Genomic DNA, 17,403 nt, shown 5'->3' on the forward strand with positions numbered 1-17,403 from the left:
TTGCAAGAGCAGTTTGAGATTCCAAGTGCAGGGTACCATGTTCCAGGGCAGGTTAGGCTAGAATACCAGTGCTAGCACTTCTGCTCCTATAAAATGTGTTATAGTGTCATCAAGGAACTGTTTGGTATAAATAAGTTACATTCTTCCATCACTTTAAGCTTTATCTTCCCAATAACCTTGCATCTCAAATTCCGATATTATTTAGCAAACATATACGGAGATTCTTTAAGCCACTGGCCACAAAAATCGTGTCAAGTTCAAGATATTACATATCAGGAGGAAATAACTACTGGAAAAATCTACTATCAAGGATACATTCATACAGTCACTGTCTCGAGTTCAGTGCTTTTTACTGCATATCTTTTCCAGCTTTTGCTGAGCTGCATTAGTCTTTGTAGAATCTGACAAGTTGTAGCTAAAGCACATATTGAAATCTATGACATGTTCCATTCAAGTTATCTACAGCTAGCCACAGGAAATGGTATTTTCAAAAAACACCTTTTCCATTTATAAACACGTATTGTTCCTATTGCTGCTTTTCTCTGAATGGCTTCATAGGCTGTACTTCGTCTCCCACTACATTGACTGTTTAGTGTGACTAAATGTCCATAGCTTATATACAATAGCTGACTAAAGAGGTTTGCTTTAATAAAATAGTTTAGAATGAAGGAAAGAGTTCTGGATTTATCTTGCTGATGTTTAACCTCCTCACTTGTATTTTGAGTTTAATTTATAAAAGAAATATCTCAAAATACAGCAGAATTGTCCTGGCTGTTTTAATGAGTGTGAGTTTGTCATCTCTGTGTATGAGTTAATATTTCATATGCTATGCATTTTTAGCTTCTCAGATGGAAGGATATGAAGGGGGAAGACAGTTGTTTTATAATAGACGTACAGACAGCTAAGAGAAAAATAGATACATAACTCTTTCTTGCAATGTTACATATTTAATTACATGTTTGCCTTTAAAATCTGATTTTTCTATTCCTGTTCAAATCTTCTCCCCCTTTATACTGGGATGTATACATCATCTTAGCACCAGTAATTTATACCCTGCCACAATTATATGAATTCCTTTTCTGGTTTGCAGTAATTTGTCCTTCAGTTAAATTTCATTCTTTGATGTATTTTATGTAAATATTTGTTTCTCAGTATGGATTAAGCATAAACATTTTATAATATGAAATAATGATAGGCAGTGAAAAAAAGCAAGGGTGTTGTTTCATTGGACCTAATTATCCTTGCTAGTACATCTAGCTGGGTGTACCTTTAAGACATTGTTTGTTGTGATTCACCAAAGGTCTGGGATTAATACAGTAATTAATTCAGTTGCTGGCAATTAGGAAGTCATGTATTCGAATGTTAAATTGTCATATGCAATCTTGAAAAAGTTCATTTCATACCTCTTGATTTTTGAAAGCAATATTGTATGTGAAACAAGGCAAAATATGTACCAATGCATCAGCACTTTGTATTTTAAATTGAGCAAGTGAAAGATAGGCCTATCTCATGAATAGGTCATTTGTTTTCCGAGTTCCTTATACATGCAAAATGTCCATTGACTTGATGAGGGTTTGGGGTGCACAAGAAAAACAGGAATATTTTTTTTGGCATGATATTTAAGCTGCAAGACATACTGGACTGTGATAGTGATAATTACTCCCACACTTCTGGACGTACCTATTATAGCCACATGATGCGTTAATTGGCAATGCCTTGCCATGTCATGCTTCATTGTGCCTAGAAAATAGACATTAAAAGAAACTGCACACAAGCTATGACAGAAGAACATTTTATGGGGGAAGGTGCTAATTAAAGATGCACTATGGAGAATGAAATTCTGTAAGCAAGAAAAATTTAGGACTGTATTTGTTCTACTAGTTACTTAATATTTTACATCGTGTTTATAGCTGTTTATATAGTTCACTGTAAAAACATGTACTAAGTGCAATATTTAACAACAAAAAGATAAATTCATTTTATACTATGTCCGTTCTAAACTGTGGTTTAAAATTCCTGTATAGTGATGAGAGCTGTGCTACCTGTGTGCATTCAGAGTAAATAATACAAATATAAGTGTTATTCCTGCTTTAATCTCTGTAAAAACCAATACAGCAAGGACTGAGTTAGAATTCTCAGCACCTTGCAGGAGATACTGAGCGACTAAAGGATCAAGTCTTAAGTGCATAATCTTATGATTACTTCAACCTAGGGTCTTTTAAAGGGGAATTATTAGGACAATGGAACTATGATTGTTTATATCAGCTGAGTATCTGCTCCAATATTTGTTGTTGCCTCAGTTTTTTGTAAATATTTCCCATTTTATGGCAAATAAGTAGCGAATACTCTAGCCTAATTATTTAAAATGTATTGCAAGGTAATGTGTATTTCTTTCACAGACTGAACATTTTGCCAGAAGGAAATTATAATGCCAAACAGATATGCACAGTGATAACCAAATATGTTGGCTTGCCTGAGATAATGTACAGTACAGTATTATTTTCATAATTGTTCCTCTATAGGGAGCCAGACAGCTTGCAGTGCAACTGGATGGCTGGTATGCCACGCTCCCCAAAAGTGTTGGAATTTCATTGCTTTTAATTATTTATTTTCAACTTAATTGATGCTAAAGCTTACTTTATTTGCCTTTGGAAGTTCCTGCCAACTTCAAGGTACTTGCAGTTAATTATTTGAGTTTGTTATACATACAGGCTGGGTTTACATGTGTCCTTTCCTTTCGAAAGGGGCATGTTAATGAGCGGGTTTGAAAAATGCTAATGAGGCGCTGCAATGAATATACAGCAACTCATTAGTGTAATGGTGTCCGTGGCGATTCGAAAGTGCGGCTTTGTGAATAGTGCATTGCCCGTGGAGATGGGACCTTCCGAAAGGACCCCCCCAGTTTTCGAAAGCCCTTCTTCCTATCTGATGATCGGAAGAAGGGCTTTTGAAAACTGGGGGATCCTTTCAGAAGGTCCCATCTCCACGGGCAGCGTGCAATTCGAAAAGCCGCACTTTCAAATCGCCACAGCCACCATTATGCTAATGAGGTGCTGCATATTCATTGCAGCATCTCATTAGCATCTTTCGAACCTGCTGGTTAACATGCCCCTTTCAAAAGGAAAAGGCACGTGTAGACACAGGGACAGTGTTTCAGCAAGGTCTTCATTCAGCTGCTTTAAGTTTAGTTTCAAACGTATTTTTCAGCTAGAGAACCCACATCTTCTCTTCTTCTGGTGGTTTAGCAGTTATAGGCAATTGTTTAAGGCTCTTTGATGATCATTCCTGAAAGTGATTTTCTGTTACCGCTTGTACCCTGATAATCTCCAGTTCCCTAATTTATATAATCTCTTCATTCATTTGACATCTTTATGTAACTGTCATTCAGATTTTCTCCAAATATTCAATCACTAGTCATTGAGTTAGTGTAACCTGGAGATTCTATTCTGATTTTATGATATATCTGTTACACTGGGAGGTTGCCAGCCAGGATATCTAACATTCAGCTATCTCCACTTGGAATAGGGTTTTGCCGTTCTTGTCATACTGTTTGTTCTAATGTAGGTCTCTGAAAGATATGTCTTTTGTAACTCCTGTGGGTTTTTTGTCCTTAGTTCAAGAAGCTTGTTAGATATTGACACACAGATTTTTATTCTCTCCCCAAAAATCTCTCAACTGATGAATTTAGAAAATCATTTTATGAGGTGTGTTGACATATTCAAACAAGTACTTAAAGATGGATTTGTTGATCTCAGCGAGACTTTTACAATGAAATTCTTTGCTGTTTGCGTTTACCATTCTTCTCACATATCTTAATTATGAATAGTAACATCTTGATAAGGTGTGGTTCAACTGAGAGGTCTAAGAGATTTGCTAGAATGAACTACTCATAAATTGAGGATCATTAGCTGTTATTAACTTGTTTGGAATCCCTTTGAGGAAAAAAAAACCCTGTGATTTCGAATGTCCTACTACATTGTTATTTCATTTTAGTTGTGCAACCATGCAGTTTCCCCAAAATGTAGCTAGTATTTCTGTCTCCTTTAATTCCAATACATTTGCGACAACCTTAGGGCAAAGGTTTTAAGCAGTCTCCTGAGAAATCTCTCTGTGTGTGTGTGTGTGTGTGTGTGTGTGTGTGTGTGTGTGAAAACAAAAAGCACTCAAGTAGCACTTTAAAGACTAGCAAAATAGTTTATTAGGTGAGCTTTCGTGAGACAGACCCACTTCTTCAGACCATATCCAGACCAGAACAGACTCAATATTTAAGACACAGAGAACCAAAAACAGTAAGCAAGGAGGACAAATCAGAAAAAGATAATCAAGGTGAGCAAATCAGAGAGTGGAGGGGTGGCGGGGAAGATCAAGAATTAGATTGAGTTAAGTATGCAGACGAGCCCCTATAGTGACTCAGAAAGGTGTGTGTGTGTGTGTGCGTGTTTTCATTCTATTTCCTGTATTTACCCTTGAGTCCCTGTTTGGATGCCTTATGGATGGCATCATTATTTGTGTCTGGCCAGAACAGGACATTTCAGTCTGTGTTTCTGCACTTCTCAGTATCCATATGGGCTGTAGCATTCCAACCGCATGCTGTGTAGCATGATGACACTGTGCCCAATGTCCAGAACCCCATCATATTCAGTAACTCATTGGGTTTTTAACAAATTTTTTTTATCAGTACAGTGGAATGACATATAAAAGGTTTAATGTTTCTCTCCCTGGGTTTTCCAGGCATCTTGTGGTAATTCTAAAGGGCCCGTGTATGTCTCCTTTTCAGTACAGTCTCTTTTTCTGATTATTTTTTGTGTTGGTTGCCATAATCCAGTAGTTGATACAGTAAAACCCACCAAGACCAACCATTCTTGGGAGCTAGCAAAAATGGTTTCTTATCAGAGGTGGTCTCTCTCCAACGGTTTGCACACCCAGAGGGTGATGGTGTTCCGTAGCTGCACAAAGAGTTGCTTTTGACAGGGGGTTTCTTGTCAGAGGTGGTCATGTGTATACACAGATGTTGTTATGGGAAATGCTCCAAAGGTCATTGATTTTTATATTCACACAGGCAATCACTGATTCGTTAAATTTGAAATCTGACTTTAGGATGTATATTCAGAATAACCTATGTTAAACTATATGACTTTCTTTAGCTTGAACAGAAGCTACATGGATAGATTCCCCTGTCACAACTTAAAAACTAGCTGTTTTAAAGGCCTGATCTTGTGTAGGCTAAAACTGGGGTCAGGGTGCTTTTTCCAAACTGCTGATCTCCCTTTATGACCACTGAAAGCTGAGTGTAGTAATTTCCAATATTGGGTATCTGCTCTCAGATATTCCATGATCAGGAAAATAAAAAGTTACATTTGGCAGGTAAATCACTTGTGTATTAAGCTCTGTCATAAGCAATTGCAGCACCTTTGTTTGCAAGCTGTAAAATGCCCATCTTGGTTCAGCTCCAAAATGGCTCAGTTTCAGGAACCCTGAGTGGCTTGCAGCCCAACTTTTGCACATGGGTTGGATTGAGTGCTCTAATATTGAAGTTAAATTTTAAAAAATTCTCTCTCCTCTCTCAGCATGAATAAAGAAACAGCCAGAAACCTTTTGAAATAACAAAACAAACTCGGAACTAGTCTTTCAATGATTTTTTTAAAGTCGTGATTCAGCACAATGCTGAGAAACATGTATGCAGAACATTACATGATGATCATACCTGTGGATATGTAAGCCTGCAATCTCTCTTCCACTCCAGACAATGCTGCAGTCAGATACTCAGGATAAATATCACCCCTCCTGGGGTCTGGCTTTTTAATAGAATATTAATTCCAAAACTACATCCATGAAACTCCAAGAAAAACTGCCTTCTGAGGTTTGCATCCCTCTGTTTCCTCCAGTCTAAGGCTTCTCCCCTGATTTGCCTGCATTTGGGGCTCCTTCTCTCAGGAGCCATCTTCCCCACCTTTGGATAGGTGTCTGCCTGAGGGCCATGCCCCCTCCTTTATTTATAGGTCAACCAGTGAATCAGCAAAACTCAGTTAATACTTTCCAGCAAGATGATGACCTGCTAGCATGTTGTGGTTCTTTTTCAAGTGCCAGCCCTGTGTATTCCACATTGTGGCGTGCTGTCAGCACATCTTGGTATGTCCTGTGTAGGGGTCACCGCTATTCCTAATTGGCCCTCCTCACTTTGTTACCAGTCAGATCAGTTCATGAAGGCACACCTTACACTGAGTCCATCAACCCTCGAATTGCAGAGTTGCAATCTCCTTCTGGCTCCTAATTGCTTTCTCAGGGTATACCTACACAACGCAGCTTTTACGGACAAGGTTGAGTTGACACAGACCTCCTGCTAAAAGTCAGCGTGTGTCAATGCTGTTTGATGGAAGTTTTGTCAAGTAAGTGCAACTGTAGACACAGCCTCAGAGGCTTCTTGGTGCAGTGGTGTAGCCCCTTTGCTGTCCCAGGCCGTTCACCTTCACTCTTGCACTCTGTTTGCTCACCTTTGTAGCTGGTTTTCTTTTCTCTGGTGTTGGCCACAGCTGTGGGTGCCTGTTTTGAGGATTGACAGTTCTGGCAGCTGCATGGGGATGTGATCAAGCTGCTTGATTGTAAGACTGTCTGCTCCTTTCTGCCTGTGCTCGTAATGGAGTTTGTAAACCCCATTACACACAGGCTGGTGTTCCATAGGCCAGGGACCAGAAGGATCTTGCAAGCATTGTGTGTTGGTCCATGGCTAGGCCCTTTCTCTCCTCATATCATAGAATTATAGAAGAGTAGGACTGGAAGGGACCTCGAGAGGCCATCGAGTCCAGCCCCCTGCCCTCATGGCAGGACCAAGCACTTTCTAGACCATCCCTGAAAGCCATCTATCTAACCTCTTCTTAAATATCTCCAGTGAAGGAGATTCTACCACCTCCCGTATGTTAGACTGTGGGCATAAAGGGTGATACAAAATATCTATCTCTTCAGTTCCTTCCATATTTACTGCTACATAGTCTTAGACAGAACCTTCCTAGTGCTGATCTTTTTCCTCATTGAGTAAATATTTTAAAAATCCTTACAGTTCGTATTTGGTTTTATCAGAATTATTAGTTTTCTTCAACCTTCACCGCAGATATTTCTGCCTGACTCCCTATGACAGGGTTTAGAGTATTGCTCTAGTTTTCTGAGTTTGAAACTTGTGTCTTCTGTTCTTGCTCCTTTCCAATCAGTGGTGACCACCTATACTGCTATTACTGCCTCAGATATTTCTGAATCTCCTCTGTGTGCAGCATCTGCTGCTCTTTTCCCAGCTGAACCCAGCAGGTGTGAAACTCTGCTTAAAAATACCTCATGTGGCATGCAACAAAGCCTTAGTTAGACCTAGCTCAATGCATCCTTCTCTTCTCCCCATTTACATTGTACAGTGATGAAGAACATATCTCTAAACATGATGGATCTGACTCAGGAGTTGCACAAAGGTATAGACTCTTCATCTGTCTTTTAATAAGTGTAGGATAGGTAGACTCTTGTAAGCATAAAAGCAGATCCCCTTTAAATCTACTTTGAAGAAGAGAGTTTCTTCCCTGACCTTTTGGGCAAGTCTTTCTGCTCAGATTTTAGGCATTTCATGGCTTATGGACATGATCAGATGGCATATGACAGAGAAACTAGTTCAGTTCTGACCTCTGCATCAGAAGCAGTACTGGCTGTGGCACTGACAAAATGTAAGGTAGTGGGATGTTAAGGACCCAGAACTCTCAGTACCTATGAAAAACATCAAAGGGGAAACATTCACCAAAGGTAGGGCCAGGGCCCCATATGCATCCGCTGCTGACCACTAACGATCTTCCCACACCAACTCTAGCATTCTGAGGTGAGGAGTCCATTTCCCTTGAGCAGAGTAGAGCCTTACACTTCTGCAGAGGATGTCTTCATCCCTGAGGAGCTGCATTTTTCTCTGTTGTTGGACCAACCCTCATTATGCAGACTCAAGAGACCATCAGGAGTCAGGGAGTCTGCAAGGACTCCATCCCATGTGCTATTAACACTATGGACTTCATCACTGATGATAGTGGGTCTCAATTTTGTCATTGTTGAAAGAAATTGATGCACTGGAAGAACTGTTGTCCCCTTCATTGAGGGAGAGCTAGATACATTAATAGAGGAAAGGTCCATTAATGGGTTTTAGTCAAGATGGGCAGGGACCTTGTCCTTTGCTTCTTTTTGCCAAAAGCTGGGAATGCATGCTAGGGGATAGATCACTTAGGGTTAACCTGTTTCACCTGTCATTGGCCACAGTGGGAACTGTCTTTAGAAAATGACATTCTTTACTCAATTACAGGCATACCTGTATCCCTGAATACATTATCTTTATTCAGATGCACACATGCTAGATTCCATGTGATTATGAAAGCTGGGTTATTTAGCTGATGCTAAAGGTGAAGGAAAAAAAGCCATGGAGGATAAGAAGGAAAATAGAAAAATTCTTTGAGCACTAATAATGAATAGGTTGCATCTTATTCAGCCCTATGCAGAAAACCTGTCAGCGATTGCTTTATGTACATGCATAACCTGCACTGTGTGTCTTTGGTCACCTTTTCAGTTCCCTTAGTAAGTCGGGGCTAGAGAGAGAGAGGGAGCCTCAGTAGTTAGAAATTGATTCCACCTGGCAGACGGTACCAAAGACAGCTTAGAGGAAGGATCAGTCAACAGCTGTTTCTGTTTTACAATTTGATTGTACAGCGGTTGATTTCCCCTTTTTCTGCAAATGAGATCAACAAAGGGGGGAGGCTGGGAGTGGTTCTGTTTTCTAGTTTACTAGGTGTTTACCCATCATCATCAATAACCATGGGCTCTGTGCCTGTTGGTGTCTGATGCCTCTTTCACTACCCATTTTACCCATTAGCATCATTATATTTTCCTTTGTCTGCCTTTGTATATTCCCTTGAACATCTGCAACCAACCACAATAAGACAGCTGCTAAAGTGAACTCTGCTCTGGAAGAAAGATGAGGCTATTATTCTTTGTAAACATGATGAGGATGACATTAAAAATCTATAGTTGAATTTATAGACCTTAGTTTATACAGCAACATTATTGCCCTTGAGCACCATCATGCTGTATTTAAGATGCTGTTGATGTGATATGTAGTATTTGTATGGCAGATGTTAATGCTATTCTATTTCTGACACAATTGCTGTTGTCAGAGATCTGCAATTTAATTTATAGATCACAGGTTGTGTTCAAAGATATGGTCATATATCATACAATCTTGTAACTCCGCAACTGTAAAACACCTGTGGTTCACATTTTTCTGCAACAAAAACGTAGGTAGAGAAGGGATATGGATTGTGATAAGGAATGGGTTCATGCCAATTAAAAGGAACAAATGAAAGGAATTACCTTCCATTTGTCTCATTGGAAGTTTTTCTGTACAAGACCCTGAAAACAAGATTATAAAGTCTGTCCGGAAAGTATATTTCTCCAATCATCTGATATATATAAAACACTTTTTGAACACGTCCTTGTTTATTTCAGTTAGGCTATGTTGGTGCACACAGGTACAGCCCTGCAAATCCACAGATATCCACTTTATATCCGTGGGTATCCGCAGCCATGGATATGGCTGCAGATATAGGCAACCCACTTTTGCGTATACAGATGTGGATACAAATTTTGTAACTGAACTCTGCACATTTGCCTATATCTGCTTTATATATACCATTATCTACATCCACAGATATGGATACAAATATCTGAAGCTCATTTTTGTGGATTCCGATGTGGATACAGATTTTACATCCACGCAGGGATACATACAGAGGCCACATTAGCACAACCCATAACAAAGAAACACCTTTCAGAATAAGTCACCAAAAAGTATATATTAGCCTAACAGGTAATCAGCCTAATGGAGAAATAGTGTGATATAGGTGTTGTGGGGGGATGCTGTTATTTACCATTTAATTGTTGAATCCTCCTGTAGCATCATTGTGTTAGTAGAATGCCCAAGTGCATTGAAAAGTGTTGTCCTTTCGTTGAAATATTAGCACTTCATTAGTGGTGTACTTAGTACCTTAAACATCACTGAAACACTTAATAGTCTAGGACTAGGTTTAGAATTCTTGTAGAGATTTGGGACTGTCTTTATTCTCACTAATTCTGTAACCATAATTTATCATCTGATAATTATAAGTCCTGATGTAAATATGTCCCATCTCCCACTGAGAAGGCCGCTTGATTGGCTAAAACTGTGGTAGGCTCACGAGCCAGTCAAAGCAAGGGTGAATGTGGTACCCTGATTCAATGTGGCATATAATTTAAATGTACAATCATGGCAGTTCTAGTTTTTCAATTAACAGTACCACATAGAAGTATAGCACTTTAAAGCCTAACAAAATGATTTATTAGGTGATGAGCTTAAGAAGTGGGTCTGTCCCACAAAAAGTCATCACTGAATAAATCATTTTGTTAGTCTTCAAAGTGCTACATTTCTGCTGCTGTATTTTGTTGGAATACAGACTAACACGGCTACCCCTCTGTTATATAGTACCGCATAGAGTGAAGTGCCTTTTCATAATTAAATAAAAATTTATGATTTTATTTTTTTTCTTGCAGATCACCAGAAATTGGAAAGGGAAGCTAGGATCTGTCGTCTTTTGAAGCATCCTAATATTGGTAAGAACATATAATCGCTTTGAGGTGTGTGTCAGTGCAGAAATTAAGAGAAAATATAGAATAGCTTCATAGAAGTAGTAAGTTGGGAGATGTTAAAGAAAACATCTGGTGAAAAACTTGCTTTGAACAACAGAGTTCATTCCAAACTCACAATACTCTCCTGAGGTGTCATGTCCTGGAGGTGGACATCACCACACTGACTTCATCACTTAAGATCATATTTTGTGTTTTTTGTGATCTGTGTTTCTTTGTTGAAGATGTATATAAAAGGGCAAAACCCTTCATTTCCCCACAGTAGTCTTGATCACTCTTTTTTGCTTACACGAACATGGTTGAGGCGTTTATATGGATACATCTGTAACCCAGCAGCAAAAGCATGATTTTAGTTTCATGCTCAGTAATTTGCCCCCCTTCCCCATGTTTTTCAGGTCAGTGTTGAAGTGTAAGAAACTAAGTATAGGAACGAAACATAGAAACAAAAAACAAAACAAAAAATCCATCATGACCACAGTTCAGAATGGAGATTGGAATCACGCAAAAGTCTCTCTCAAAATGTAAAACAATTCTTTTTTCCTCAGAGAGCACAGTAAGTGAGAAAACAGGAAGCTCAAAGATGCAAAAACAGGAGGATCCTGGCTGCTCCCTTGAATGTTCTCAAATGTAATAAAAGATTTCGTTCGATGCAGTTTGTTGCTTTTTTACCGTTCCCAAACTAGTCTGCCCATCCCTTGCTATAGTAAAGTAATGTTGATGCCAAGAAAGATGATAAAGAAACGTAAACAGAAGTTGCTATGAAATGGGAAGAGGCAATCCACAAAGGACTCTTGAAGGATGACTTAATGCAATTTAAATTCCTTTGTTCCATTAAATAGTTTGAACCAATATTATAACTGTATGCTGTCCAGATTATAGTAAAATAAGGTTATAGTAAAATAAACATACGACTTCAAAACACAGATGTGTTGTAGTTGTTGAGGAGACACTGTTAATGTTCAATAAGGTAGCATAGAGGAAGTTCCGTGCTGTGTACTTTACTCTGAAATAGGTAATGTAGTAAATGAATAACACAATAGAGTAATTTCTTGTAATTGGCTGTTCAGTTTCAGAAAGAATATCAGGACTCATAATCTTATGACAGGGACTGTTTTGATTTTCATCCTTTAGAATCCCCATGAGTACTATCAGTCACTGAAATGTATCTACTTCCCTTTCTCTGTAAGAGGACATACTAAGCCTGGAAAATGTCTGTCTGCCAAAGAACCAATTTTATATCCATTATAAGAGCTTTCAAGAATTAAAGTACCTTGGTTGTGCAGTGAAGAAGTTTGCTTTTAGATCTGGTATCTGTTGTGTCGTAAGTTCACAGAGAGTTTCAAAAGTAGAAAAAAATCTTTACATTTATGAAGTCTCTAATTTTCAAAAGTGGGGGCCTGCAAGTGTCTCCTAAAACCACATTTAGGCACGTAAACTAAAAGCTTGCATGCTTCATTGCTAAATTACAGTAATCTCTTGATTAATACGGAGGTTGCATCCTGGGCAACCTCTGCGTAAATCAAATGTTGTGTAAATTGGCGGGGGGCGGGAGTTGGGGAGATCCCCAGGATTCCTCTGGCTGGGGGAGCAGGCATCTGGGGGACGTGGTGGGAACAGCCATGCAGCCCCTGACTTCTCCCAGCTGGGGGGCACAGAGCTGCTTGTGGCAGTTTCTCCCAGTTGGGAGAAACCACACCACAAGCAACTGTGTGCCCAGCAGGCTCTCCCAGCTGGAGGAGCTGAGGCCTTTTGGGGGTGGTTTAGATTTACACAAAACTGACATAAATGCAGGTTAAGGGCAAATTGAAATCTCAGTTCTTGAGGGCTTACTATAGTCCAGGCTTTAAACCCGGGTATACCCTGTGTACCTGACCCATCCTAAAGATACCTTGAGTATCCATTTGGTCAGGGGCTCAACTCATGGGAGTGAGAAACTTAGCTGGGGGCGGAGCTTCCCAGACGTGGGGAGATCATGTGGGTGTCAAGCAGGCTGGGCTAGAATGAGCATTTTCTGGTTTTCTACCTTTCAGCAAAATCAATACGCTTCTGAACAGCAAAGCCTAGGATAGTCCCCTGAAATTTGGGAATTGATCAGATGGCTCTTTCTATAATTGTTATTGCACTATGTACAGACAGAGAAGCCATCAGTCGAGCTGATAATCAGCTCTTGTCTCATTTGGCAAATACACAACCTTTTTCCTCAAATGTGGCAACTGCTCTCATGGACGTCTGTCTCTCCAGGAGCTGCTCAATTCTTTCACATATCGGGTCACCTATTTGGGTGCCTAAATGAAAACATAGCAGCCTAACTTTATGCTCCCCTTTTGAAAGCATAAAGGCAAAGTGTCCTGAAATCACTATATCTTGACTCTTCATTCTGCTCCTCCTTTTTTGGTTTAGCAGCTGTTGGTTTAAAATATAATCTCTAATGGGCGACATGACTTAAAAATAAATTAAATATTTTAAAATGCTGTGAATAACAATGTTGCTATGCAAATAAGAGGTGGGAATTTCAAAGGCCTTTCAAGGACCTAGGCATCCATCTCCCGCTGACTTTCATTGGGTGCCCTACTCACTTAAGCACTGTTGAAAACTCCATTCTAAGTTGTAATGTAGACGTGACAGAGACTGTAAAACTGTAGAAATTTTACTTAAATTTACTTTGGGGCCTTTTAATGACCTGAGGTGGGATTGCTAAGAGTGTTCTGTTAGTCTTATTCTGGTCCAATTGCAGTTAGTGGAAAGCAATGTTAGATCAGTGCTGAGTTTATGATCTCGCAAATTAGACTAGGTTTATGTTGGTTGCATGTAACTGGAGCTGCATCAAGGCTAGAATATAAAAGATATCTATTGTATGTATTCTAGAATAGTTTAAAAGGAAAACTGGCACCCTATCTACTTATAAATGAAATCTCTAACGGGCAGCAGTACCTTCAGCCTAGAACTTTTGATGTTACAAGATACTACCCATGAAGTTCTCCTTATTAACAGTATAAAAACTCAATTTAAACAGTTTTCCAACTAGAATTCTCTGTTGATCAGCAAGAATGTGATAGTATCACAATAAAATTTAATTTCTGAACGTGCTTATTTTAGCAAGTTTTGGTATAGCTATAAATATGCCAGTATTGTGTGAAAATAATCATATGGCAAGGGGCATGTTGATCAGTAGGAATACTTTTTTATGAGGACAAGCCCATTTAATCTATAAAGAACTATGGATGTATAACATTTATTTTCTTTTGAACTTCATTTTTCTCCATAAGTGATACACACTTCATTGATTGATTGTAGTCGAAAAAATAATGGAATATTTTGAAAAGAGAGTCCTTTCTACAGTAAAAATATAAATTAGGTTTCTGAAATCATTCTTGAGAATGAAGTCTGCAGAGAAAAGCAACCATTTATTGTAATTTATTATTTTCCTTCTCAGATTACAAATTTAAATTGGTTTTTCATAATTTGCTGTTTTTCTGTGTATGTCTCTCTTTTTCCCTAGTTAGAATTGAATCACCCTTTCTCTTCTCTTTCAGTCTTTAGTAGCTGTGTGGCCAGGTTTTACCGTATCAAAACTTAAAAACTGAAATAAACAGTTCAGAACAAAAATCCCTTTAAAAGTTGCTCTTGCCTTTTTCTTAACTGACAGTAACTGAAGTGCCCTTTTTTGTTCACAATTCATTTAATTACATCTCTTTTCTGAAACTGTACTTTTTGCAATGACAGGGTTTGATTTATTATTTTTCTAAAGCAATTTATAGACTGTTTACAATTTCTAGACTATGTTCTAGTTGATTATCTTTAATAGATATGAGCAAAGCCTTACTAATTTTATTTTCCTGATCAGGTATATTAGGGAAAAAAAAACCCAACCTTTCTTAATTGTCTTTTGTTGTATTTTTCTTTTAATCCTATGAAAACAGCAGGGTGTTGATAAAAGCAGCTTTTAAAATTTCAGCACAGAAATATTTTATCCTGTTTAGAAACAAATGGTATTTCTCTTAAAAGGGAACTAATGCAACAAACCAAAAATGTAGAACACTGGGAACCATGTGAAAGACTCTTTATATTTTCCTTATGTCTTAACGTAAGAGAATAATTATTGGATATTGAATCTTTGGGGAACATTTAATTATCCTACTTTACACTTCCAAGCAGATATCCACCAGGAGGCTAGCTGGAAAAAGTCTATTCATTGGTTTAAACTCTGTTACAATAAAGAAGTGTCTAGAATTAAACTTCTTCCTCATCTACTTAAATATATAGTTTTGGTTTCCTGAAAATGTGCATGCCCCATCTCTGGCTGCCAACTGGAGCTACATTGGGCGTAGCTGATCTCCTGATTTATTATTTGTACAGCTAGCAGTATTGCTCTTCAAATACTGAACCTTATGTGTACTCTGTGGGAGTAGGCATGTGCATGGTGTCTGGAAATGGACAGTCATGAAATCAGTATCTGTTCGCCACACATGCACCTTTGGTTTTCTTGTGCATCTGACTGAGCAGATAAGATTAGTTGGCCTGACTACTCTTCTGGTTCCTTCTTACTGCCACAGGTCTGGTTCTGAACCTCCAGGGTCCAAAGCCTGGTCTTTATTCCTTTATCTGGACATATATTTTTAGAACTATTATGTTCTGATGCTATAGGGAACATCTTTTCTAGAAGAGAGTCTACTAGAAAATGTTGTTTTGCGAAGTGGAGATGCAAGTGTGCATCAAAGATTTCTAGCTCCTCAGATCTTCTTAGTTTGGACTGTATTCACTTACAAAAGAAAGCAGGCTAGTCCAGCAGCTCCTTATGGGTCCACTTGGTGTCGATCAGTTCATACCATCCACCTTGATGGGATTACTGAGTCTACACATACTCACTATTTTTTGGAAAGACTTAAACAGAACTGATTTTGCCAATAAAAAAAATGGACTTAAATCTTATCATTTCAGTACTCTCTGTGCCACCCTTTCAACCAGTAGATTCTTGCTCCATGTTTCACTTATCCATGAAAGTTGCTTTCCTCGTAGAAATCATCTCAGCGAGTAGTGTTGATGAGCATGGGCCAATGCTCGTGGCTCTTCCTTATGCTTTGGGTTTGTACCTTAAATTCATCTCACAATTAAGGAACATAAGAATGGCCATACTGGGTCAGACCAAAGGTCCATCCAGCCCAGTATCCTGTCTGCCGACAGTGGCCAATGCCAGGTGCCCCAGAGAAGGAGAACAGAAGACAATGATCAAGTGATTTATCTCCTGCCATCCATCTCCTGCCCTTGTACTGAAGGCTAGGGCACCATACTTTACCCCTGGCTAATAGCCATTTATGGACCTAACCTGCAAAAATTTATCAAGCTCTTTTTTAAACCCTAATAGAGTCCTGGCCTTCACAGCCTCCTCCGGCAAGGAGTTCCACAGGTTGACTGTGCGCTGTGTGAAGAAAAATTTCCTTTTATTAGTTTTGAACCTACTACCCATCAATTTCATTTGGTGTCCCCTAGTTCTTGTATTATGGAAAAGGTAAATAATTTTTCTATATTCACTTTCTCCACACCATTCATGATTTTATATACCTCTATCATATCGCCCCTCAATCGCCTCTTTTCCAGTCTCTCTAGCCTCTCCCCATATGGGACCCGTTCCAAACCCCTAATCATCTTAGTCGCCCTTTTCTGAACCTTTTCTAATACCAATATATCTTTTTTGAGGTGAGGAGACCACATCTGCACGCAGTACTCAAGATGTGGGCGTACCATAGTTTTATATAGGGGAAGTATGATATCTTTTGTCTTATTATCTATCCCTTTTTTAATAATTCCTAACATCCTATTTGCTTTACTAACTGCCGCTGCACACTGTGTGGATGTCTTCACAGAACTATCCAGTATAACTCCAAGATCCCTTTCCTGATCTGTCGTAGCTAAATTTGACCCCATCATGTTGTACGTGTAATTTGGGTTATTTTTTCCAATGTGCATTACCTTACACTTATCCACATTAAATTTCATTTGCCGTTTTGCTGCCCAATCACTCAGTTTGCTGAGATCTTTTTGTAGTTCTTCACAATCCCTTTTGGTTTTGACTGTCCTGAACAACTTGGTGTCATCTGCAAACTTTGCCACCTCACTGCTTACCTCATTTTCTAGATCATTGATGAACAAGTTGAACAGGATCGGTCCCAGGACTGACCCCTGGGGAACACCACTAGTTATCCCCCTCCATTGTGAAAATTTACCATTTATTCCAACCTTTTGTTTTCTGTCTTTTAACCAATTCCCGATCCATGAAAGGATCTTTCCTCCTATCCCATGACCGCCTAATTTACATAAAAGCCTTTGGTGTGGGACCGTGTCAAAGGCTTTCTGGAAATCTAGGTATATTATGTCCACTGGGTGCCCCTTGTCCGCATGTTTATTAACCCCTTCAAAGAATTCTAATAGATTAGTTAGACATGACTTCCCTCTGCAGAAACCATGCTGACTTTTGCCCAACAATTTGTGCTCTTCTACGTGCCTTGCAATTTTATTCTTTACTATTGTTTCTACTAATTTGCCTGGTACTGATGTTAGACTTATCGGTCTATAGTTGCCAGGGTCTCCTCTAGAGCCTTTTTTAAATATTGGCGTTATATTGGCCGTCTTCCAGTCATTGGGTACCGAAGCGGATTTAAAGGATAGGTTACAAACCACTGTTAATAACTCCGCAATTTCGCATTTGAGTTCTTTCAGAACCCT

At 39.0% G+C, this 17,403-nt stretch overlaps 1 protein-coding gene across 8 annotated transcripts in view; it reads left to right on the top strand.

Annotated features, from left to right (window-relative positions):
- Nucleotides 1–17,403, top strand: part of CAMK2D (calcium/calmodulin dependent protein kinase II delta) — a 263,464-nt gene that overhangs the window by 85,979 nt on the left and 160,082 nt on the right. For all 8 annotated transcript variants that reach the window (XM_074993405.1, XM_074993407.1, XM_074993410.1 and 5 more), the window contains exon 3: nucleotides 10,591–10,650. In XM_074993405.1, coding sequence (XP_074849506.1) covers nucleotides 10,591–10,650 — 60 coding nt within the window. The remainder of the gene's footprint in view (nucleotides 1–10,590; nucleotides 10,651–17,403) is intronic.

The sequence above is a fragment of the Carettochelys insculpta genome, chromosome 4 (genome assembly GCF_033958435.1).
Source record: "Carettochelys insculpta isolate YL-2023 chromosome 4, ASM3395843v1, whole genome shotgun sequence".
NCBI classification, from domain to species: domain Eukaryota; kingdom Metazoa; phylum Chordata; order Testudines; family Carettochelyidae; genus Carettochelys; species Carettochelys insculpta.